Source organism: Mirounga leonina, unplaced genomic scaffold (genome assembly GCF_011800145.1).
Source record: "Mirounga leonina isolate KUSES-001 unplaced genomic scaffold, KU_Mleo_1.0 Mir_115, whole genome shotgun sequence".
NCBI lineage: Eukaryota > Metazoa > Chordata > Mammalia > Carnivora > Phocidae > Mirounga > Mirounga leonina.
Window position 1 is genome coordinate 22,304,917 of NW_023270268.1, and position 26,922 is coordinate 22,331,838.

At 42.1% G+C, this 26,922-nt stretch overlaps 1 protein-coding gene across 2 annotated transcripts in view; it reads right to left on the reverse strand.

The window, feature by feature from the left end:
* The window catches only part of KAT2B (lysine acetyltransferase 2B), a 98,937-nt gene that overhangs the window by 46,701 nt on the left and 25,314 nt on the right, over positions 1-26,922 (reverse strand). For both annotated transcript variants that reach the window (XM_034993902.1, XM_034993910.1), the window contains exons 2-5: positions 21,524-21,650; positions 6,642-6,787; positions 2,415-2,507; positions 657-838 (exon numbers count right to left, since the gene is read on the reverse strand). In XM_034993902.1, coding sequence (XP_034849793.1) covers positions 657-838; positions 2,415-2,507; positions 6,642-6,787; positions 21,524-21,650 — 548 coding nt within the window. The remainder of the gene's footprint in view (positions 1-656; positions 839-2,414; positions 2,508-6,641; positions 6,788-21,523; positions 21,651-26,922) is intronic.

Below are 26,922 nucleotides of genomic sequence, written 5' to 3' on the forward strand. Positions count from 1 at the left end.
GGAAGACAACATGTATAATGATATCAGTTCCATCATGGTGCTGGGCCAAGGGTGATCTTTCTTCTTTATAAAAATTCTTTAACACTATTATATTTGTGGTCATTGTTTTTTTGGTTTTCTAATGGGAGTGAAGTTTCTATATAATAATTACAGAGTCATAGTATGGTTACCTAGATCGGCAACATTCAATAGAAATACAATGCAAGCCACATTAAATAATTTTAAATTTTCCAATAGTCATATTGACAAGGTAAAAAGAAACAGATGAAATTAACTTTAATATATCTTATTTAATTGAATATATCTAAAATATCATCATTTCAACATGTAATCAATATAAAAAAGTACTAATGAAATATTTTACATTCCTTTTTTTGTATAAGCTTTGAAATCTCAATTCATACTAGTCACATTCAAGTGCTCAGTAGCCACATGTAGCTATCAACTATCGAACTAGGTAGTACAGGGCTAGGTGGTTTGGATCCCTCACCCCCCAAAATATCATGATATTAATAAAAAATAAATTATAGAAACATTCTGAATTGATGGAGTTACCACGAAAACTGGGTAACCCTCCGCTTGCAGGGCCAAGTAGTAATTTTAGGTCTGCAACAGGCTCTAAGAGGCCAAAGGAAAAGAACTGGTGATCTGATTACCTTGTGTAGTTCTCTTTGTATCCAGAAATATCATCATTGGGAGATCGCAGTCTTCGTTGAGATGGTGCCTCCAGATGCCAATAGTTGATGCGGTTTAGGAACATTTTTGCCAACTCAACTATCGTTTGCCTTTCTTTGGATGGCAGGTGACTAAATTTGTACTGTACAAAGTTATTCACACCCTTAAAAGGAGGGAAGGCAATTTATTCATATGGCTATGCAATCATACTAATTATGAACACCCACAGTCAGCACCATTGGTGGTTATTAAAGAACAGACATTTCTCTATTCACAAAAATCTCTTCCTTTTCCCTATTAGAAAACAGGAATACCCAGAGGGAATCGTGCCACAGATCATAGTGGATGAAAAGTGACAAGACAGAGAAGCTGTGGGTTGCTATTCTATGCCTGCTGCAATCCTCAAGCGTTAAAGGGAAAATCAAAATCACAGACTGAAAAGGTCAAAACCTCTTAAACAATAAAATACGACTATTTTGCAGAATAATTCTTGCTGCACTATCAATATAGTAGATCACGTATAATGAGGTTCCTGGATAAGCATTACATTTTTACATTACCAAAATTTTTTTTTTTTAAAGATTTTATTTATTTATTTGACAGAGAGCCGGCGAGAGCAGGAACACAAGCAGGGGGAGTGGGAGAGGGAGAAGCAGGCTCCCCGCTGAGCAGGGAGCCTGATGTGGGGCTTGATCCCAGGACCCTGGGATCATGACCTGAGCTGAAGGCAGACGCTTAACAACTGAGCCACCCAGGCACCCCTACACTACCAAAATTTTAATCAGAAGGCTGCTAGCTCGTCTTCCATTGAACTAAACCATGAGAATTTAAACTCTTTACTATCACTCTTTCGCTTTCAGCAAGCTTACCAAGAAAAAAAATCTTATTCAAAATTGTGAGTTTTTAAAAGAATCTGTGGATTAATTTAATGTCTCTACAGAACACTCCCAACTAATCTAATTTCAAATAAAAGAACAATGAATTCTTATTGAATAAGAGTTTGGAGACAAAATAAAATTTCTTCTACTGAAAACTGACTGATAAAAATACATTTATCTGTATTTGTAGAGACCCTGATTGATGTCCTATGTTCTGTAATCATTCTCATCAAGAAATTCAGTCAAGAGTCTCCGAGATTTCTTTAGCCGAACACCGGCAGGCTAAAAAATGACTGAGGAAGGATACAACACCTCACAGAAAAAGTCTATATATGTCAACAGTTTCCCCAAGCAAACCAGTTTCTTTCCAGGAATCATAATGTAACAGGAAGTCAATTTCTGGATGCAAAATCTCATTTCTTTTTTGTGTTTTTTGCTTGACTTACAATGTTTTTGACAATGCTCCTTAATTCCCTCACCTCAATAGGCTTTTTCAGACAGTGACAAACAAAAGAACAAAGACTTAATTGACTTAATTTTAAAACATCAACACCAAGAAAAAGCACATTCCATGCGTTCTTATGACCTACATGTTCTGCTTAATTTTTTTCTTCCCCAAACACAGTGAATTCTGAGTATACAGCAACTGTAAAAGACAACAGCTAGCTCATTTATTAAATTAAGTATTCACTTCTGACGCAAAGGGTCCAGGACAATTTCTACAGATTCAGTGAGCATCTCAAAACTGGGTATAGAGGATGGAAGGAAGACACGTGTAGAGATGGAAGGAAGATTAGGTTTGTTCAGCCTTAGAGCAATTAAAAAAAAAGGGCTTCTCTTTTTCTTTTTCTAAATTTTTACCTGTTCAATACTAGGTTTTTCAAATGGGGGTTTCTTCTCCAAAGAGCCTTCAACCACAGGTTTTCCTCTTTGTAAAATAGACTTTCTCAAGAGCTGCAAAAAAAATCATTAAGGAAAAAAAAATCAATGTCTGTCTCTCTCTCTCACACACACACACACAACATAGCCTCTGAAGGGAAGTCACCATATTCTAATTATCTTATCTACATGTGAATAAATCCTTAAATCACTAAAATGGGTGACTACGAGGTAACCCAAATTTGCCTTCATACCCATGCCCAGAGCTATGAGAAACTAGACCCCTTTCATGTTCTGAGCAGCCTAGAGCACTGCAGTGCCATCAGACTCCTCTATCCTACTCCCTGTCTCTTCTCCCCACCATTGCCAGATGCCCACTGACCCAGAGGCCTGGTACACTAGAGCCACACTTTGCACATGCCCATCTAGGCCACCGCAGGTGTGTTGATGCTCTGGAGGGTTGTTTTTTGTTCGCTTAAGATTTATTTATTTCAGAGAGAGCACGCGGCGGGGAGGAGACAGAGAAAGAGGGAATCTTACACCCACGCAGGGCTCGATCTCAGGACACTGAGATCAAGACCAGAGCTGAAACCAAGAGTCAGATACATCCGACTGCGCCACCCAGGCACCCCGAAGAAGGTTCATATTTAAACCCCTGGAAGGCAGAGACCCGTTCTGCACACGTGAGGCCAGAGGAGAGGGCTGTTTGTACCAGCTGGATGTCCTATGCATAAACTAGGGCCCAGGCCCTTTGGGAAGGAATTCTGCAGGGCTCTCAATCGGCAACTTTCACTGTTGCGGTCTCTTTTCATTTCCTCTCCATGCACAGAATACAAGCCAAGTGTTCTGGCATCTCAATGCCCACCAAACAAAACACTGCTCTTAATCCTTGCCACTGGAATTCAAAGCCCTCAAAGAGCACATATCCGAGAGAAAAAGGGAACAGAGTCACTAATCAAGACCTAATTTGAAAATAAACTTGATATTGAAATCCTTTACCTTCAACCTTTGCTTGAAAATTCTGTAACCTTTACATGTGGGCCAGGTATGATATGACCATGCATTTACTTAAGTTACATCTTTCTCTCCTTTCTCCACTTACTGCCTTTTCAACAGAAACAAGACGTGGTAACCATGCTCCCAGGAGTTAATGGAAATGGATTAACACCCAAGGTTGAAGATCACCCTGTGTCCCCCTGAGCCATGTCTTACAAGGGCCTCAATTCCTTCTAGGGGTGCCATATACATAATTAGCACGGGGCATCTGTTTATCCTTTCAATGTATTATGCCCATTTTTATAAAAATAAACATGCAATAATGATAAGTCACTCTATGTTTCTAAGGATATAGAAAGATGGATCATAAAATTTTATTTATTTATTTGACAGAGCGAGAGCAAACAAGCAGGGGGAGTGGCAGAGGGAGAGGGAGAAGCAGGCTCCCCACTAAGCAGGGAGCCCGATGTGGGGCTCGATCCCAGGACCCTGGGATCATGACCTGAGCCGAAGGCAGACGCTCAACCAACTGAGCCACCCAGGCGCCCAGGATTGTAAAATTTAAATACCGATAATTGTGGCTGCATACTTTGTTTGCCCAGTTAAATAAGACCATTTGAGAACTTGGTCCACTGGGGGTTTCAATTTGGAAAGAAACTGATGGGTTGGGGAGATGCTGAATGTCAGTTTCTTCATCTACACAAAAGGATGGAGCTGGGATAAGTGGCCATATAAAAGAAATTTAATACTTGCAGCAAGCATTTGCATCCTTACTTTCACCACTCTTGTAAGTTCTTTATGTCGTATCTCATTTAATACCCCCTAACAACCTTTAGACGTAGGGGCTATCACTGTCTGTATTTTACTGATAAGGAAACTGAGGGAGAATGACTCGCTCAAAGTCACATTTCATATGTGATGGAGCCAGGACTGAAGCCCAGAGAGTCGAGCTCGGGAGCCACAGTTACAGGTTCTGGGAGACACTGAGCTTTAGGAAGCAGCTTTTCATTGGGTTTTTTTTTTTTTTTTTTCAAAATCTAAGCCTCGAGTTTTTTAAATGTTACTTAAAGTTATAATACATTTAATTTTAATGTAATTATTGAGACATATGAGACACAGGAACTGCCTTTCAAAAGCTAAGGAATGGATGACTTATTACTTATTTGCCCAAAAAATGACTCTGGGAGGGAAGTGGGGGAGAATGCTGAATATTTTAGATTTTGTTCCCATGAGTAAATATATTTGTGCTGTTAAAGATGAGGGAGGTGAGAGAGAGAGAGAAAATGGACTTCAAAGCAGAGCAATGCTGTCTGGCCTACTTGGTTAGTTATAAACGGAATCAAGAGGAGGCCAGCAGGATGGAAACCTTGGAAACCTTCACTTCCAGCAGGGCGGTGGGGCTGCCAGGGTGCTCAGTTCCAAGACAAATAATCGCTGCAGTCATGCAGACGTTGTTTTTCTTCAACTAAGATCTTTTTCCAAAGAAGCTCTAAACAGCATGAACCTGCCAGGGTTCAATCTGGATGACTCAGGCCTCACAGCCATGTCAACAAGTTATCACCTGAAGTAGCCCAGCGCCTGCTAATGGCGGTGGGGAATTCAGAGGTGCATTATCTTTCTGCTCACCCCTCTCGTCTCTCTCTTTCTCCTCCCCCCACCTCCCATTTACCTTTTTAGAACCAGTATCCCCACACATGACCCCAAAGTTTAAAACTACAATTCTCACTCCCACACCTGTCTCCTATCTATCCCCAAACCCCCACTAGTAACCACCCCCGCCAAAAAAAAAAAAAAAAAAAGACAAAAGTTAATAAATGGGGAGAAGGGAAAATTATGTAGCAAGTAAATTCAGATTAAAAAAAAAAAGCTACAGAAATTGGGCACAAAATTTGCACTGAGATTCCAAGCAGCCAAAGCAAAGAAGGAACTCAGTGGAAAATTTTTTTATCCTTGTCATATAAAATGAAGCACGGTGCTCAGTAAAGAGGCAAACCTTTCCTGGGCTCTAAGCTCTGAGTGGAGTGTTTTGCCTTCTGTCTTTTTTTTTTTTTTTTTTTAAAGAACCTTAGAAGTATTACATAATACAACATAACCAACAGTGCCCTCAACAGCAAGTTTCTGTTTTTTAATTATTTCTTCTGTCTGCCCCCTTTCAGAACATAGTTTTGGCCCCCTGTAGTTCGTCTGTTTGTTCCCACCACCCGTTTCTCTCCCACACCTGTCCATCCCGACAGCAGTCAGAAGATGGGGAAACGTATGTCTGCAGAAAGGGGATCGATGTGACCTAAGGGGAGCTGAGGCAGAGCCAAGAAGCCCCAGCTCTGGGGAGTGGGAGCAGTAATCGTGACTGGTGTCAACAAGACCCAGAGGACAGTGGGGAGATGCCCAAATCTGGAAACTCTTGATTCCTCCCTATGAAGCATGAGAGTCAAGGCCCTGGCGCCACCCTCCAACCACATCTCCTCCCACCCTCCCCTTGCTCACCAGGCTCCACCACACCGGCCTCCTTGCTCTTCCCACATCACACCACGCTCACTAAGTGCACGGCCTAGACGGTGTTCCTTTTGTTGCCTGGAAAGCTCTTCCCCCAGCCCTTTTCAGCAACGGCTCCTGTCCTCCAGTTCGGGGTCCAGCTCAACTGTGGTCTCCTCAGAGAGGCCTTTCTTAACTGCCCTTCCTCATGATTGTGTCCTCCCACCCACCACCATCCCTGCCATTCTGATTCCACTTACCCTACTTTGTTTCTCTTCACAGCACTTATCACCACCTGCAAATATATTATTTACTGGTTGATTGTCTGCCTCTTCTACTGAAATGTCAACTCCATGAGGGCAACGACTTTGCTTTGCCCACTGATCTATCCCTCATGCCTACATGAGTGCCATGCACAGAGCACAGAGCAGGTGTGCAATACATACTTGGATGGATGAATGATGGGTGGATGGAAAGATATCTATAAGCATAAGCAAATCAAGATATTCAAATTGGCATACAAATATGAAGGCTCTCAAGGAAAGTGATGTGTCCAACACATGGTGGGTCATTTTAGAGATTCCCTCATGAAGAAACGCATGCTTCCACAAACCCTGAGGGCAAACATATCATGAGCTGAGAGCCTTCCCACCCACGATCACGACCTGGTGTGCAGAAATTGAGCACATATGAACAATGAGAGAAAGAAGAAATGCCTTTTTAAAATGGTAAAAACCTCACCTTAAATAGATAGAAATACACTTGTTTGGTATCTGCGTCTTCTTCCTTGTGGACGCAGGTAAAGAGATATTCCACATCCAACACTATTCCCAGGAGTCTGTTCATTTCTTCCTCAGACACATTTTCCAGGTGGGAGACATGAGCAGCTGAAGACAAAGATCAAAGGAACGTATGTGACATGTTAGCTGGAAAGTGCAAATGTTCTCAACTTTAAAATAGAAAAGGGTCTCTCTCAAAACCTTCTGGGACACCAAGCCATTAGATTGCATTGTAAACAGGAAATTTCTGAACTCCTGTAAGATCTAAGTCTTCTCACCAAGTTGATTTATAATTAAAAGACTGTCACCTTGCTGGGCCTTAGCCTTCCCCTTTAAGACCAAAAATGGGCCAGCAGCTAATGTATTCTAATAATGTACAGTTTAAGATCCAGAACTTGTTGGCACCACTTGGTGGTCCTCATAGTGTTAAATTCTTTTTTTTTTTTTTTTTAATTCATGAGAGACAGAGCGAGAGAGAAAGGCAGAGGGAGAAGCAGGCTCCCAAGGAGCAGGGAGCCCGATGCGGGACTCAATCCCAGCACCCTGAGATCATGATCCGAGCCAAAGGCAGACACTTAACCATCTGAGCCACCCAGGCGCCCCTAAATTCTTTTTTTCATTGAAGTATAGTCGACACACAACATTAATTTCCCTTGTACAATGTGGTGATTCGAGAAGTCTATACGTTCTGCTGTGCTCACCACCAACATAGCTGCCATCACTATACAATGCTATCACAGTATCATCGGCTATAGTCCCTGTGCTATACTTTTTATCCCTGTGACTTATGCCTTCCGTTCCTAGAAGCCTTTACGTCCCCATGCCCCCTTCACCCATTTTGCCCATCCACCCACCCCCCCACCCCCGGCAACCATCAGTTTGCTCTCTGTATTTATGGGTCTGTTTCTGCTTTTTGACAGTGTTAAATTCCTATGTATCCACATAAGAATGTGGTTGGTCTCCACCATGCCTGTGAACAGCTCAGTGAGCCAAGGATATCATATTAGTGTGAAGAATGAATGATGGACGGAGGGGTAGACGAACCATGAGAGACGATGGACTCTGAAAAACAAACAAGGTTCTGGAGGGGAGGGGGGTGGGAGGATGGGTTAGCCTGGTGGTGGGTATTGAGGAGGGCACATTCTGCATGGAGCACTGGGTGTTATGCACAAACAATGAATCATGGAACACTTCATCTAAAACTAATGATGTAATGTATGGGGATTAACATAAGAATAAAAAAAAAAAAAAGAATGAATGATGGCCCTTTCCCTCAGCCTTTCTGAGATGCGATGAAACCTCACTGTCCTTGCAGCAATGTCCCAAGGCCTGTTTGAGCTTGAGATTCAATGCCTTCCATGATCAAGCCCCCCAAACCCATTTTTCCTACTTTAGTTCTGTAAGAGCTATAGTAAGTAACCTAGCCATCAACCTTCTCTCCCATGCCCCTGTCCTCTCTTCTATCCAAATCCAGTCCATTTATCAAGGTTATTGCATTTAATCCTCAAACAATCCCATGAGTAGATATTAGCAATCCCATCTGACAACTGAGGGAACGGAGGCTCGGAGAGAATGGATATCGCTCAGCTAACAAGGCAGAGCCAGGGGCTGAAAGGAAGAACGCTTGAACCATATTTCAAAGCACCCACAAGCACACTTTTTGTTGATTAGCTGATTCACTTCAAGTCCTTTCTCACTTGAAGAGCGTTCTCTAGGTCAGTCACTCAATAATCAGCCCCGAGCCCGGGAACGCCTCTGAGTCAGGATCATGCCTCTCACGTCCGCATCCCCAGCATTTATCACTATGCTGGCCACATAGCGAGCACCAGCACCTCGAGAGGAAACCTCTTGGGTGTAGCACCTGGTGTGCTGGCTTAAAAATGCTTAAACGCAGAAGGGTTTGAGATTAAAGACTAAACTATGTAGAAGAGGAGAGGGCCTTCCCTTCCCTTGCTAAAAGGAGATGGAACTGAAGAATATTGAGGAATACTTATTAAGTGTCAGGCATGGGTCAGTCTACTCCAGAGACCATGGTGCTCTTGTCATTAAACCACAAAGCTTAGGGCCCCTGGGTGGCTCAGTTAGTTAAGTGTCAGACTCTTGATGTTGGCTCAGGGCATGATCTCACGATCCTGAGACTGAGCCCTGCATCAGGCTCCACACTCAGCAGGGAGTCTGCTTGTCCTCACTCTCTCCCTCTCCTTCTGCCCCTCCCCCCAGCTCATGCACACTCTTTCTCTCTCTCATAAATAAATAATCTCGGGGGGGGGGAACCACGAAGCTCAATCAGGAGATTGGGACAGAGAATGCTGCCTGTACCCTGCCCCTACCCCTTTCCACTACCACTTCAAGGCATACCTCCTGGCATCTAACTCCCAGTAGCTCCATTTCTCTACCTAAGGGCTTTTCCTATCACTGTAATCTGCTCTGCCACCTACCTGCCCCTCAAGAGCACCCTTCAACCCCAAACTAAGACATTAGCCTATAAATAAAAACCCCAGATCCCTCATCCCTCAGTCTGAATAACCATCTCCCAAATTTTCCCCCACAAAATTAAGTAGCAGCTGCCCAAGGTGGGAGCTGGCTCAGTAATTCACCCTTTATTGGCCACTTTTTCCACCTCATTTCACTTTTCTACTCCCCTAACTTCATGCCAAATAAACTACTTGCATTCAAATGCTTGTCTTGGAATCTGCTTCTGAGGGAGCTCAAACTAAAATATCCAATCAAAAGCATTTTCAGAGAGTCAAGAGAATTAAATACCAGGAGGTTGGGACTTGTAAATGTCCACCGGGAAGCCGGATTAAAGAACTCAGAATTAGAGAGGCAGAGGCTACCTACTTTTCATTCCTTTTTCATGCAGTAAAATGGAAAGGCAGAGAGATGGGCCCAAGGTCATGGGCCATCAGTGATGAGCATGATGTGCACATACCTATACGTGCATACACACACATGCACGCACCCCAAAGAGCATTTTTAAAGGTAAGAGGAGAGGAAGGAAATGTGGTAATCTGTCTGCCTTAGGTATTGTGGAATAAATCTAGTACATACATATAAACTTGAAAACACCAACACTGTATTATTACATTACCAGATAGAAAAAGAGTAACTAACTAAAATGTCTCTCAGAACCTAACAAAACAAAACAAAAAAAGAACCTAAGTAACATAGCACGGAAAAATTACAAATATATATATGTGTGTGTGAAAAAATTAATATGCAAATCTATTACTTTCTACTTGGTTATACAATAAGTGACTTCATCATTTTCTAAAAGATGCCCAAAATTAGACTTCCTTTTAGGTAGAATGTTTGCCAGGTCATCTTTTTTTTTTTTTTAAGTCTGCAAAATTTTCCTTGAGGTCAGTCTGAAGCCTATGGGACACAGGCCTCATTCTGGAGACAATTAGGTCAACATTTTTATGTCAGTTATTTACAGAAATAATTTTATTGAAGACTATTTTTGCCTTGTAATGTTTAATTGCTTTTCAGTGATAAGCTATGAAAGCCATCAGTTCACAATATAACATCAATTCAGGGCGCCTGGGTGGCTCAGTCGGTTAAGCGTCTGCCTTCGGCTCAGATCATGATCCCAGAGTCCTGCATTCTGCTCCCTGCTAAGCAGTCCCTCTCCTACTCCACCTGCTTGTGCTCTCTCTCTCTGCCAAATAAATAAGTAAAATCTTTATATATATAACATCAATTCCTTCAGATTCACCACAATATGAAACAGTCTAACTAAGGTGCTAACATAAGTGAGTTTAACTCATGGAAGTACAAGCCATGATTTAATTTTTAAACCAGTAGTTCATTTTAAGTCACAAAACACTTAACCCAAATGAATTCTTAATCAGAACTAGAAAGAGCTATTCTGATTGAAACAGAGGTGGAAGTGCCTATCTTTCAGAAGGCAAGGTTGCGGGGGGCATCCCTTCCTCTTGTTGGGGGCTCCACAGTTTGGAAACCACTGTTGGGAAACATCTTCCAGCATATTCTGAAGAGTAGACTAGATAAACATTAACATGCTTAAGAAGTGAGACCTGAGGAAGTTCATTTCCTTCTAATTCTGTGTATAATGAAATCCGTGATCTCTCCTCAAAGCTCTGTATGTAAGCCAAATCACAAAGGACTAAGGAGCTGGAGACTGGGGGGAGGGGAGTAAATGGAACAGCAAGTTTCCCAGGAGGGAGGGAGGGAAGGAGGGAGGAAAGGAGGGAAAGGCTGTACTGGACAAATGGGGCTAATCTTTGCAACACAAGAGCGTAGGTATCTCTTCCTCTGAGAATAAAGGAAAGGTGCGTCTGGAGTGAAAGGGGGTATACTAAGGCCTAAGGATACTACTACGTGAAAAAGGTTAAGCTTCCTAGAATAAATGATGGGATGGGGGAAGACAGATGGAAGTAGAGGGGTGGGCCATCTCCTTGAGAAGGGAAAATAGGAGGTCTGGAGAAGTCGTCAGGAAAGAGAAGCTTCCCTGGAATGAGAAAGCTAGACAAGGACAGTCATGTCTGCACTGTATAAATACTTAGTTGTCTGGACCTGCCATGTTCTCAGAGTCTCCAACTATGGTCCCCTTCTGACCAAGACTCCTTTTCCAGTCTCTACATCCAGCTGTCAGCCTCCACCCTCTCATCACATCCACACCACCAACTAACCCCACCTCACAGCTTCCCTATCCCAACAACATCAGTGTACCACCTTCAAGGCAAACTTGACCCTAAGGCAAACTTGACCCTAAGGCAAACTTGACCCTAGGGTCAAAATCCTCATGGCTCTCCTCAAGGTGGCAATTCCCTCCTGCTAGCCCCGCTTGTGACAAGAAGCCTGTCATTCATTCCTTCATTGTCCTTTACCTCCTGCATACTCCCAGTCATCAGATTCAGGTGAGCTTGCTCACTGTCTCCCAGAGTCACCACTTTTCTCTGTTCCTACCTTGGTGGTCATTGGGATCTCAAGCCTAGAGTACCAAAAGAGCCCCAGACTGTTTTCTCTGAGCCCAGGGTACTCTTCCTAAAACACCATTTTCTTCAAACAAGCCCATCTCCACCAAATCCAAACACTCTTTGGAGCTGCTGACCAGAACCGGATAGGACTTCCTCAGGAGCCCACAATCACCCCTACCCATGCCAACACCCAGGAACACTTCACTCTAACCACACAGCTAAACTAGTTACTGTACCAGTAACTCATTTTTAACTAAAAAGGGTCACTCATAATGGAAAGAAACCCTTCTTTTAATCTTTTCTAAAGAAGCCTTTTTGATGCAAATAGGTTACCTTCAATTATCTAAAACTTGTTTTCTTAAAGAGATAGGCCTCTATTGTATAGTTGGACAGCACGTTACTAAAAACTAAAAAATAAAACTCAAAATCTGTAAACTACAATGCGCAAATCCACAGCAGTTCATCTGCCACAGAACTCGTAACATGAAATCACTGCTTCTTAAAGCTTTTGTAGGGGGGCCTGGCCGGCTTGGGCAGTGGAGCGCGCGACTCTTGATCTCAGGGTTGTGAGTTTGAGCCCCAGGTTGGCTGTGGAGAGTACTTACAAATAAAATATTTAAATAAATAAATAAAGCGTTTGTATATGCTGCCTCGTTTACCTTCCTCCACCAGTGAAGTTTGCATCAGTGTTCAGTCTATCAACTGTGCGAGAGAATGCGCCTTTCCCCACTCTTGCCTATAGTGAAGAATCATTCTCAGGAATTAAATCAATCTTGAAAATTAATGAGTCCACACTATTCTGATTTGCATTCACTGGAATGCCCTTGGAGGTGTTTGTTTTCCAGGTTACTGGCCATCTGTATTGATTCTTTTGTGCACTACTTATTCAGATCCTTTGCCTGTGTTTTAGGATGTTAATTTTTTCCTTATTGCCTTGAAAGAGCTTTAGGTCTGTCATATTCAATGTAAATGCTCCCGGATTTTGTTGGGGTTTTGGGCAGGTTGTGAAGGAATTTTAAATTTTTTATAAAGTTGAATCTATGTTTGGCATTTCTTTAAGGTCTTGCTTGCAAAGGTCTTCCCTTTGCAAAATGTATTTTCTCCTAGCTCTTTAACAGGTTTGCTTTTAAAATTTAAAACATTCCTCCACCAAAATGTCAATGTCATAAAACACCAAAAACAAAACAGAAAAAAAGCTGACGAACTGTTCCAGATTAAAGGAAACTAAAAGGACCTCCTGTGATATTGCAACTTACAAAGAAATATATATTTGGTCTTTGTCCCTGGCACAGTGCTCCCCGCCCCCCGCCTGCCCCCCGGCACTGGGCTTCTAAAACCCTTGGAATTTTATAAGTAATGAGAGCAATAATGTAAAATATGTGTCTTTTGTTATTCATAACAAGTCCCTGGCAACCACACCTGAGTTTATGTTAATGACCTTTTAAAGTCCCTTAAGGAAGGGGGCTGTTTGCCAGGGGAACCAAAGAAGTCACTAAGGGTTGGAATTTTCAGCCCCACCTCTCCTACCTATGGTGGGGATAGGAAGTGGTCTGGAGGCTGAATTAATCACTAACAGCCAAAGATGCAATCACTCATGCCTACATAATGTGGTCTCCATCAACCCTAACTGAAGGGGTCTGGAGAGCTTCCAAATTGGTGTTCGCAGAAAGGTGCTGGGAGAGTGTTGTGCTTAGAACTTCGTGCTCCTTTCCCCCTGCCTTGCTCTGTGCATCTCTTCCTGAATAGTATCCTTTTATGATAAACCAGTAATCAAATAAGTAAACTGTTTTCCTGAGTTTTGTGAGCTGCTCTAGAAAATTATCCAACCCCAGGAGGGGGCCATGGGAATCTCCCAATTTATAGCCAGTCGGTCAGAAGCATGGGTAAAAGTGGGTCTTGCAATTGGCATCGGAAGTGGAAAGGAGGGGGACTGAGCCCTTAACCTGTGGGGTCTGCACTAACTATAGGCAGTTAGTGTGAAAACTGAGTTAAAATTTGCAAAACACCCTCTAGTTGTCCACTGGAGAGTTGGAGAAGTGCTTGTGTGTAAAACCCCACTCATTTGGCGCCAGAAGTATGCTGGAAGTGTTTTGAGTATGAGTAAAGTAGACAAGCTGTTTTCCTTTCACATGACAACTACCTACCATGTGATTCTAGACTGGATGCTTAACTGGGAAGGAAAATATGCTATAAAGGACATTTTGGGGCCAACTGATAAAAGTAGAACACAAACAGTACATTAAAATATGACATAAATGCTAAAATTTACTTAAGTTGGTAACTGAACCAAGGTTATGTAAAAAAATATCCTTAATTTTAGGAAACAGACATTGTACGTAGGGGGGAAAGGCCATGATGTATATGTAACATAAGTTCATATGGTCCAGGAAAAAAAAATATATGGAACTACACAGACACATATTAAAAACAAAGCATATAGGGCATAATGCTACCAACAGGTAAATCTGAGCAAAATGCGATTGCTTTGGGATGTCCTTTGTTACTATTCTCATGACTTTTCTGTAAGTTTGAAATTATTTCCCAAAAAAGGGTTTTTAAAAAATCTTTCATCCACCTGGAACTGAAAAATCAAATATAAAGGACCCTGCTTTCATTTCAAATAGTCTTCCAAGAGTGTGGTACAAAGCATCGATGTAATTACCCAAAACTGGCCAACCCCTTTCTTGTGGGAAAAGCTCACTCTTTCCTGTCAGCCTTGGCTTCCCCCAGTGTCCACCGTGTGTAGAGGGCAGAAGGAAGCAGAGGGAAGGTGGGAGCCAGAAGACTGGAGGAGGTTTTGCTCTCCTTCTATCTCTCCAGGAGGATGTACCTTGGCACCTCTCAGTGCTGTGCCAGACTTGCAAACACCCAGGGTGCCACAGGGAGACCTGCCAAATGCCTGCTGCCAAGGATCATGGTGCAGCTGTTGCCTGGCTGGGAACAGGAAGCACACTGTCACCATCTGCTGTGACCCTCTCTCAGCTCTGGCTCCGTGTATCACTGGCCTGCACTTCTCTTGAGGACAGCCCGCCAGTCCTCACATGCCCTGCTGTGTGAACAGGCAGCAGCTGGGCAGGCGGCTAACATGTCTCTGCTCCTTTGGACTGGAAAGAAAGCAAACAGCACGGCCCCCACAGTATTTGTAAGCTGTTCAAATACATTTTTTGCTCATGGGAATCTGAGGTCAAAGCTAGAAGAGGTTAAGACAAATTCCTTCAATGAATGAAACCTTTTGAATTGACTAACGTGCAAAAGTTTATAATTTAAAAGTGGTTTCCTCTTTTGTAATCTCAGATCTAGATGGAGAAAAAGAGAAGTTCTGGGTTTTTTTTTTAAGATTTTATTTATTTGACAGAGAGAGACAGAGCAAGAGAGAGAGCACAAGCAGGGAGAGCGGTAGGGAGAGGGAGAAGCAGGCTCCCCGCCGAGCAGGGAGCCCGATGTGGGACTTGATCCCAGGATGCTGGGATCATGACCTGAGCTGAAGGCAGACGCTTAGCCAACTGAGCCACCCAGCCGTCCCGAAAAAGAGAAGTTTAAGATTAAGAGTCCTTTAGATGAGTTCAGTACAATAGAAACATAATATAAGCCACATATGTACATATAAATATTCTAGTAGCCACTTTTAGAAAGGTAAAATAGGTGACATTTTATTAATACATTTTATTTAACCTAATACATACCAGATTTTTCATTTCAACATGTACTCAATGTAAAAAATTACTAATATTGTACATTCTTTGGTCATACTAAGTCTTCAAACCAGCATGCATTTTGCACTTGCAGTGCATGTCAATTCAAGCTACATTTCAAGAGCTCAGCAGCCACACATGACTGATGAGTGGCTACGGTTGTGGACGATGCAGGTACATACTATGAACTATGAAAGCTCCCCTGCAAATAACTGCAACCAGTCATCTTTTTAGTACTCCTGAATTCAGTGTTTATCAATGAAGGAATAAGCCCAATTATGCCCAAGGAACAGAATATATTAGGAACTAGAGGAAAAGTCAGTCCTTAACCTTAGTCTACTATAGAAAATCTACAATAAATTATATATAATTATATATTATATAATCATTTATTATATACCTTATATATATAATTATAAATAATTACAGTTATGTAAGGAACATTGCAAGGCAGCCCCAAGAAAGCCTTTACTCCCTCTACCAAGCTCCAGACAAGTCAAACCTCGAGGGAAAAGCACTGCCGGTGGTGTGAGCCCCCACATCTACAGCAGAGGTAGGAGAAAGTGCAAAGAACACTCCAAGAACACGGAGCAGCCTGATGGCCAAAATGCAGCATAGATGGTTGGGGGAAAGGCCAGATGGTAGAGGCCAGAACAATCCTACACGCTCAGCAAAAGTTGGACTTCATTCGGAGAACAGCGGGAGGCTCAGAGAGGTTAAACAGGAGAATGTTTAGATCAGATCACTACTTTCTTGGGAAGCCAAGTGCACAAGGATGGAGCTGGGGGACTCCAGGTGCTGCTGCAGGTACAACCAAAGAATACAGAGAAGAAACCTGAATTCAGGGCAGAGCCGGAAGGAGGCACATGGAAAATCAACATGCCTTCATGACCCACGGAAGGTAAGGAAAAGTAATGACATCAGTGAGCAGGACAAATAGTACCGGAGTTAACCCCTTCAGTCCTTGTCGTACCAGACTTACAGCTCCTGACAACTCTGAACCCCATGTGTAAAAGATGGCATTAGTGAAAACAGGGATGGCCGGATGGCACGGTCGGCAGAGCATGCAACTTTTGATCTTGGGGTTGCAGGTATAAGCCCCATGTTCGGTGTAGAGATTACTTAAAAATAAAATCTTTAAAAAAAAACAGAGGACACCCAGCCAAGAGAAATATGCTGACTTGACTCGGATGGCTGTGCCAGGCCCCCTATTTATATCACTTGGCACCTGCACAGTACAAATATAAATGGGAACTAGGGGTGATTAAGTGGTGGAGGTCTATGCAAATGTGGTAAGGCTAAAGAAAATGTGTTGGGTCAAATGATTTACCTATGATTTAAATGTTTGAAATAGTCCATGAGAAAACACTGGTAGTCCCTTCATACCTCCTACTATTCAAGAAAGTAAGCTCTAGTATAATTGGTTAATGTCTTTACTTTCCTTAGAAACTTTCTACTGTAAATAAGCAGGTAAGCAGAGGTAACCACGGTGGGGGGGGGGGGGAGGGAGGCGGGGGGGCCACACCTGTCAATTTCTACTATTGTAATGTTTAAATATGAGTGTGTCTGCATGATGTATGCTTATGTGTATATGTTTATCAGAAAAAAGTGATGGCACTGAAAACCAAAAACCTCCCACATACAATTGCAAAAAACTATCACTAGTCAAGTTTAATAATCAGTACATCCTGGCACAGTTCAGAACAATGGACTTCAAAATGATAACAAAAATTCCAATTGTGTTTGATCACAATGGTGCGTTTCCTCCTTCCTGGTCATAGAGGCAGATTGCTACTTAAATAAGCAGTCCCCAAATAAGGAATTTTTATAAATACAAAAATAAGGAGAAATATTTGGGCTGCTGAAGTGCTTTGTTAGGACCCTCTGTTAAATTTCTGTAAACTGAACTTGACTGTATCAATCCCAAGTAACAAATAATTTCAGAGAATGGACCAGAAAGTTCTAGGCCGGTGCTATCCAAAGGAAATATAATCTGAGCCCTATGTGTAATTTTAAGTCTTCCATTAGCAGCACTGAAAAAAGAAACAGGTGAAATTAATTTTAATAATATATTTTATTAACCCAATATACCTAAAATATCATTTCAACATACAATCAATATTAATGAGATAGCTCCCTTTTTGTCATACTAAGCTTTCAGAATCTGGCAGGTATTTTATACTTACAACTCATCTTAATTTGGAGGAGCTATATTTCAAGCACTCATTAGCTCATGTTAGTTATAGCAAGTGGCTATAACATTGACAGCATGGGTCTAGACTAACCATTTCACTCTGTAGATGAAGATACCAAACTGCAAAGAGCTTAAGGGATTGGCAAACTGCTGTACCCGGCCTAGAATGTTTCCTAATTCCCAACTGAATGTTTTATACCCAGGAGACACAGAGGAGTATTCAATGATGGCAGGCCAAGGACACCTGGGATGGAAGTTAACTATCAGGAGACCACATGAAACCAGAGCTCACTGTCATGAGAAAACGTATGGCTGAACCAAAGGGTATGCAACAGCAAAGCAACAGAACAGATGTGGTCTCAATCGAGAAGCCTGGTTACGTGTTGGTAAGTACAGGAATGTTCCAGGTTGACACACGTGCATGATCACTGGGGACTAAATCCACTATACTCAGCATAGTGACTGTGGAAATCAGGACAAGGTACACAAATTTAAATGCTTTTGAGAATTCAGGTCTGCGTGATGGCCTAACAGAATTCCCTATACCCTAATCTCTACTTTGTTGGTAATATTTAAGAAGTAATCTGCACAAACAGGAAAATATGTGTGGAACCTGATTTAAGTACTCTGGCCAAAAAAAAAAAAGTGAGGGGAGGGAAACTGGCAAATTTTTATTTAAAGATTTATTTATTTATTTGAGAGAGAGAGTGCAAGCAAGCAATCGAGGGGGAGAGGAGGTAGAAGGAGAGAGAGGAGAGAGAATCTCAAGTACACTCTCAGCTGAGCACAGAGCCTGACTCAGGGCTTGATCCCAGGAAGCTGAGATCATGACCTGAGCCGAAATCAAGAGTCGGATGGATACTTAACCAACTGAGCCACCCAGGTACTCAGGATATTGGCAAATTTTAACAATTATTAAAGCTGGGTGATGAGTACAAGGCACCTATTAAACTATTCTATCTTTACATACATGGGAGCTTTTCCATAATAAAGTTTTTTTTTTTTAAGTGGAAGGATGTGGGGGAGAGGAAGCATAACCTCCCAAAAAGGTTTTCTAGTGCCCTGATAATAAGACCAATAAATAAACTATGGCATTCCGCCAATAATTCCAAGAGCCCTTGAAAATGTACAGACATTTCAATTTTAAGAAAGCAGACTGAAGAGAGATAGGGGACAATGGGGTGGGGGGGCAGGGAGACCGGGAAAAAAAAATTTTTTTTTTTAAGATTTTATTTATTTATTTGAGAGAGAGAATGAGAGAGAGAGCATGAGAGGGGGAGGGTCAGAGGGAGTAGCAGGCCTCCCGCGGAGCAGGGAGCCCGATGCGGGACTCGATCCAGGGACTCCAGGATCATGACCTGAGCTGAAGGCAGTCGCTTAACCAACTGAGCCACCCAGGCACCCCAGGAAAAATATTTTTAAAACACCTACAAATCTCAATACCCTGAGAAAAGCACTGTCAGCAACTCAACATAATCCTTCCAGATCTGTTCCTATTAGTACATATTAAAATATATGTCATATTTTCTAAACTGATAAAATGAGATTTGTACTCATGATGCTCTTAAGTCAGCTTGCCTGCACGGGAATGACAATCTTCCATGCTGTTCTCTAAGGTGAACCTGAGGGTTGGGCATGTGACAGATGCCACACCAATCAGATCCCATCCTCTAGGGATGTAAATCCTCCTAAGCCAATACTCAGAGGACGGGGCAGGTGGAGCTGAATCATCCTGTGGGGGTGCCCTGGACAGAAGGCCCACAAATTTCTGCAGCTGAGATTCCCCAGACCAGACTGAAACTGGGTTTCCCTTTGTTTCCAGCTTCTGGGAGCTACCAGTACCCTTTAATAAACACTGTTTTCTTATTTAAACTGGGCAGAATTCGTATCTGTTCTTGAAGTGAAAGAACTCTGGTAGTAATGGGAAAACTACTACTCACAAGAAGAGCTAATAGTAATGCATAATAATTTGCCATGTACTGCTCTAAAGTTTTTAGATGTTTTATCTCATTGAAGTCACACACAATTCTATGAGATAAATACTATTAACTTCGATTCAGAGCTGAGAAAATGGAGCTCCAGGTAGATGAAATAACATGCCCCAACTCACAGCAACTGGTTGTAGAGCCAAGATTTGAACTTGGGCTGGTGGATCCTTAATTTAGTCCTAAATTACAAAACTTCCAATTAAGCAGCTTTTTTCATTAATATGTTAAAAATGCCTTTCCATATTGGAAAATATATCATTTTTAATAGCCATATTGAATTTTATAATATAGATTTCCATAATTCAAACAATTATCTCCTACATTGGGATATCTAGGTTATTTCTAGTTTTTTAATATCATTAATGCGGCTGTAATTAACTGTTCTTTGAGTTTAATTTGAGGGCACATCTTAATTTATAGGTACGTGAAATTTCTGGCAGGGATTTGCCAGGTCAAAGGATAAGTACTTTTTTCCCCATTCTTGATTAAATGTAGCAACCAGTAAGGGTATTTGTTTTCCAAAGCTTGTTAAGAAATATAAGAGAGAACAAAGTTGGCTTTTCTTTGTAAAAGGCCATTTCTGCCTTTGGGCATTCATGTCTGTTTACACGCTCAGAATGGAGACAATCTGCTCAGCTAAGAAAGAAGACTCTGTTTTTAAATGTTAATTGATGTAAGATAATCAGATTTCCCAATCAATACCAAATACAGTTCAAGCCCAGTGCTTAAGAAGTTTCTGAGCCAGCTTTATATTGCATCATATTTCCTGAGGCAAATTCTAAAGGGCACTCGCTCAGGGATCAACTGTGAAAAAGGTAAGTTATAAGCAAAGGTGTTCTGTGACTTTTGGATCCCTCCTTTGCACCGTTTCAAAAATCAGAACTTACTCATTTTAGACGCCAGTTATACAATGATGTAATTATTAGTGTGTTTATTTCTTCTGTGAGATCAATGGTCTCTATTTCCTTTCTCAGAAGGTTAGTCCGGTGCAGTAACTTCCTGGGAAGATCACATAATCTACTTTTTTGCTCTGTAAGTATTGAAATACTCTCCAGCTGAGTACAAAATAAAACTTCAGACTCGGCCTGACACCACGCTACCTTGAAGGCTGTTGCTGCACCATTTGATATCACCGGGAAACTTGAAAGAGAGATGACGTCCAAAAGAAGGCACCCACTAAGAAATGGTCAGGGGGAAAAGCCACTTCAGTGAGAATGTTCTACCCAGAGCAGCAGTGGACACTAAGCGACACAGAGATGTTCTTTGGGAGACTGGATAACTGAAGGTGGAAAAGTATAATATTCCAAGATGATCCTGTATGAGCTGGAATTGTAATATCTAGGGAAAACTACCGTTAACTTTTATCTACCCAAACCAAATACAATTTAAAAATTTTTAACTTCAAACTCGTATCAGGACAAGAACATATTAGCACAGTCCTATTGAGTAACTCTAGCAGAGTCGATCTTGCCAAACTGACAATGATTATCTCGTAGGGATAGAGAAGAAGGTTGAAAGGGAAAACACAAGTAAACATTCACCAAACACAACCCCAACGAAGAAAGAGCTACCAGAAGCAGGAAACTAAAGGATAAAATGAAGTACTTCCAGAAAGTTCAGGCAATCAGAAAATAAAGTAGTAGTAGTGGTAACAATTAGACAAAAAACCAGTTGGTTGAGTTTTCTACCCTGGAGATCAAAGACCCTCAGGCCCCCATCAGAATGAATCAGGACATGTCACACTTTATTCTAACTAGCTCAGTTGTGGTGTTTCATCTCATCTGGCAATCCCCCAGTTGAATCCAGCTCTTAGGGAAAAGGGGAAGAGATGGATACGGAGTCAGTGCAAACAGTGCAGGGCTTGTCTCACATAAAGCAAATTCATGAGACTAAACAGCCTCTTTTGTTACTGCCTCACTTAGAGGTAAATAGCATGCAAGTTTGGCTAACCCACAGAATTCAGTTAAGTTAGAACTTTCAGGCAACAATGACATCGTTAAAGTTCCCTTGAAGATTTAGGAACTCACCTAGGGCATGGCTACAACTCCGGCAGGATTCTGTTAGACTGACAATTATTTGCTGCAGATCAGCTCTGGGGGGAGTGGGAGAAGGGTTGGGATTTTTCCAGCCATTACATTTACAAGACTCCTCGGCCTAAAAAAGGAATAGAGAGAGAAAATTATGTAACAGGCAGCAATGGACTCAATGCTTTACATGAGATCAATACCCACTAATCATAGGACAGCTACCCTCCCCACTCCTGACTTTAAAACTTCCTACATATGCACAAGAAACAAAAACAGAGAAAAAGGCAAAGAGGCTGTTTGATCTAGATGTTTTGGGTTTTGATGTCTTTTTGTTGGTTTCCTTTCTGCTGGCTGGACTCTGAGAACTGCAGCTCAGACAGCGGACCCGTGCCCTTTGGTACCATGGCCCCAAGCAAATGTCCACGGAGTGGTCAGTTCCGACGGAGCGCATCCATAGAGTTGGCCAAGGCCACAAGCCGGACTGTCCTGAGGTCCTTGGAACGCAGCGGGGGCCTCGGCCATGACTGAGCCTTGCATGCTGGATGGACCCCATGGACCAGAAAAGAAACCCCGCGAACCTGAGGAAGTTAGCAACCTCAAGGACACGAAGAGGGACACACCCAGCTGAAGCCACATCGCTAGCTTCTCCAAGTCCTTCATAGGCTCTCAGTTTTAGAAATGGAGAGGGCCTCCCCGTGTAGTCTAGGGTTTCCATCTATGATACTTCTCAGGCTCCTTGTACCAGAACACTAGTATTTATTAGTTTAGCAACCCTTCCTAGAAGTCTTCCATGCCCTTCACATTTCCCTACCTTCTTTGAGAACAGTGAATATGATGTATTCTAGGCTTTTTGTGGTGACTTGGGTTACAAAGTGGAGGACAAGGATAGAATGATACCAACTATTTTCAATCATAAAAATAACATGTAACACAGCTGACTGATCGTGGGCGAGAGCCTTCTGTGTACACGGTCCAATATGGTAACCACTAGCCACATGTGGCTATTGAGCACTTGAAATACAGCCAGTGCAGACAGAAATGTGCTGCAGATATAAAATACATACCAGATTTAGAAGACTCGTGTAAAAACAAGGTATCTCATTAATAATTTTCACATTGGTTACATGTTGAAACATTAGTATTTCAGATGTATGGAGTTAAATAAAAGATATTAAAATTCATTTGACCTGTTTCTTTCTCATTTTTTTAAATGTGGCTTTGGAACATTTAAAATTATGTATGCAGTTCATAGTTTACTTCCCCTGAATATCACTGGTCTACAAAACAAATTGCATAGATTTTTGTGCTTGGGCTTTGTGTTAGGTCTTTGATCACAGGTCTTTTCTCCCTGATTCCCACCCTTGCAGCCCCCAAACCCCCAAACCCTGTAGCAGATGGCTGAAGTTAGGAGAAGTCTGATTTGTAGAAAGTGATAGAATGGCTGCTACCTGAACCACATACAGAAAATTCTCCAAGACAGGGACAGTTTCTGAAGTGTGTGTACATCTAAGGAGAGTAAGAAAAAAAGAAAGAATAAATAATTGGCAAGGCAAGAAGGCCAAGGTGAAGGGAAAATATGTTTCTGAAGATAAGTCCCTATGCTTCTGAAGATAAGCTAGACCCTGTGAATGCTTGGCAAGCCCAACCTGACTGCTTCTCACATTTTATGGCAATGGGGATAGAGAAGGCAAGACCAAAAACAGCAACTTAGTAGCACAACTCCCAGTGAGTAGCTCAGTGACCCTCTTCTGTTTGGCCAGCACCAGGCAGGACCTGACTGTTAACTGCACTGCTCAGTTATTAAACTGAACTGGGCCTTGAAATTCCCTACAATGAGCCATTCACTTCTTCAGCGATTGGAAAGTTCTCAAGGGCCATGTTTTTGAGAAGGACTCTCGTGCGAACTTGCAGCCAAGAGAGCGTCCCTATAATCTTTGTAGGGATGGAGGAAACCACCCGCATTGGGGCCCACTCCTCTCCCAGCAGTGGAATATCTACTTCAAGGGACTCCCACAGCCTCCGGCTTTACTGAGCAGTTTGGCTGATTCAACAGCCCCTTCCAAAAAAGTCTTTGGTTAGAGAAAGAAAAATGATGACAATTGTTCCAAAAATTAATTAAATACAGCAGACAGAACCTAGAAGGAGAAACAGCAATGGCTCACAACCTTTGAGTTTGTAGAACTAATTTCCAAGCCAAAGAACTACAATGCATATTGAGTCATTCAGTCAACAGTATGTCTTGAGGGCCTACTCTGTGCCAGGTACTTTTGCTAGGTATGGAAGGGAAGGTGGTGAGCAATGAGGCAAACAGGCAACACAAATTAACAAATTATATAGTATATTAGACAGTGACAGCGCTATGGAAAGAAAGATGAAGCGATGGGGAAAGGGGGGTTGGGGGAAGGGTAGGGCAGAATCTGCAATTTTAAGTAGACCTTTTTGAAAAAGTGGAAGTAAAGCAAAGAATTGAAGGAGCAGAGGGAGTTGAACATTAGATAAATGATAGAAGAACATCCCAGACAGAGGGAACAGCCAGTGCAAAGTCAAGAGTGGTTGGCTTGCTCAACAAAGGGCAAAGACCAGCATGGCTAGAGCACAGGAAGCAAAGGAAAGTGCTGAATTGGAAGGAGGAGGAATCCTACAAGGCCTCATAGTCAATTAGAAGAACTTCAGCTTGGTTACTTGACCTGTCGTCTCTCCTTCCCCAACAGGATCTTCCGGGCTTGAAATGAGCATAGGAAGAGAACACAAAAAGACATGAGGCCAGATGTTTCCAAATTCATTTCTTTCTTGGATTTTTTTCCTTTCCTCTTTGTATAAAGACTCCCACTTTCTCTTTTCCTTTAGCATTACTCACTGAGGCATCTGTTTTTCTGTCATTAACTTACAGGAGCAAATCTTCCTATTTGCTTTCATTTTTAACCTCCAATCCAGGATCAAATACACATTCTGTTACACAGGGAAGCACAATAATTACTCATACATTTCAGAATTTATAAATCTTTTTAATATCTAAATGGAAAGGAACTCTAATACCTTAACCAAGGCCCACCAAGAGAACACAGGATTCCCCTGGAATTACCAAAAAGATGCCAAGTTGTCTAGTTAAGAGTTTCATCACCTCCTAAGGCCCAAGATTAACTTTAGGGCTAGGGGTCAGGTGGGTAATAAGTTCAGTTCAAAACCCCGAGGAATTATGTAATCTGGGAATCTGTCCTCATTCACACAGGTAACCACATTAGCTTCTGACAAATGCGAGGGCTTTTGCATCTGGGCACATTAGCAAGCACAGCCTAAGTCTCCTTCGGCAGGTTTTCTATGGGCAGGCAGGAAAACTGGTAGGAATTCTGTATGGACCAGAATAACACCACCCACAGCCAGCATTTATAACTCCAGATTCTCAAGAGAGACAGTGACCCAGTGAGACATGAAATTCTTCATTAAAAGGAAGCTTGAGAAGCCAACTTGCTCTGAATCAATCCAAAAGCATTGCTGGCCTATATACTCTCACAAGAGTGTATTCAAGAGCCATCAACCTCGACAAAACGCCACTTTTTGGTTCAAAGGTTTGAGTATACAGGTAAGAAAACTCTCCATATTGTGCTTGGGGTTGAAATCCATGGAATCATACCATAGCTTTTCACCTAAGACAGTGTTAGGAATGGCTTATCTCAGAAGACAATGCTAACAGGGAGTGTTTTCTCTGTATTTGGAAGGTGGGTGGGAAGAACACAGGGAAGAAAGTAGACAGAATGTGAACCTTTCCTACTCTCTCATGCACTATTTATCCATTCTGCAAACACTAACTGAGCACCTATTACATGTCCATCATAGGACCAGATACCTCAACACAACAAATTTCTGCAGAAATAAAAATCTAGGGGCACCTGGGTGGCTCTGTTGGTTAAGCATCCGACTCTTGATTTCGGCTCAGGTCATGATCTCAGGGTTGTGGGATTGAGCCCCATGTCAGGCCCTGTGCTGAGCGTGAAACCTGCTTAGGATTCTCTCTCTCCCTCTGTCCCTCTCACGAGCATGTTCTCTCTCTCAAAAAAAAGAATGAATGAAAAATAAGAGAAGAAATAAAAATCTACCCCAGTGGTTCTCAACCTGAGGCATATTGGAATTACTGGGGAGTTCCATTAAACGGATACCCACACCTGACCCCAGACTAATTAAATCGGGATCTCTGTGGATAGATCCCAGGCATCAGTATTTTTCTTAAGCTAGTAATTCCAATGTGTAGACAAAATTGAGCATCTCTGATCTAAAAGGGTTACTAGTAATGGATCCACGAAAAAAAAAAAACCATATACACACACTTGGAGAGCATAGCTGGCTCAGCTGGTGAGGCGATCTCACAACAATCTCAGGGTTGTGAGTTCAAGCCCCACGTTGGATGTGGAGATTACTTTAAAATAAAATCTTAAACACACACACACACGCACATACACACACACACTCACAGACTAATAGGAGCATGTCAGGTAGACCTATACAGACAAGGGGCCCTTCAAGTGGGATGAGAGGAGAGTAAGAACAGTTCATTTCTGAAAGAGAACAGCATGTGCATGCTTCGGAACATACTTCTTACCCCTCACCTCCCATATAGTTAAATATGTAGGTGCCTTCTTTCTCCAAAACATTTTTATGTAATTTGAGACCAGTGATACTCTCCTGAGGCTGGGTGGCAGAGGAGAAAAGAGGGAGGTTAACACCTTCTTTGTGTCAGAATTTTCTAGGATTTTTATGAAGGAGATAAAAGAACATGTATAGTTTAAAATTCTAAAATTATCACTATAAACAAATATATTATAAAATTACTCCTTTTTTTTAAGAGCCTGTCATTTATAGATTTTTGCTTGTCCCCTGCTTTTTAAGTCATGATATTGATCTTAAAAATTCAGCCTAAATTAAAAACCAAAGGTTGAACCACCGGCCTAGAATAGGTAAGACTTTGGGAGTGAATCAAATAGGTGATGTACACCTATTCCTCCTGAAGCTCTGCTCAGCAAAGAGGTTCCTGGAAATCTTCCCAGATGGTGTGGAAAGAGACAAGATCTTCCTGCAGCAAAACCTATGAACTAGAACATTCTTTCAGGCTATACTGCCTTCCTCAGACTCTGGAGGACCAAGGAGGCCAGGGATAGAGAAAAGGGGCCAGGGGAAAGACATGAAGTTTGAGGCTATCTGCCCTCACAAAAGAGACTGGCAGGAAACTCTGGGAAGCGTTCTTGATGAGCACTCTTGCAAGGGCTCTTTCTCTTTCTCCACGGCCCCTCAACACCCTGCCCTCAACCAACTCACAGCAGCAACAGGAGAAGGAATGCAGGCAAAATCTGGGTCAGCAAAATGTTTCGGCTTGGGTTGAAGATGGTAGAAAAACCACAGGTGGCAGT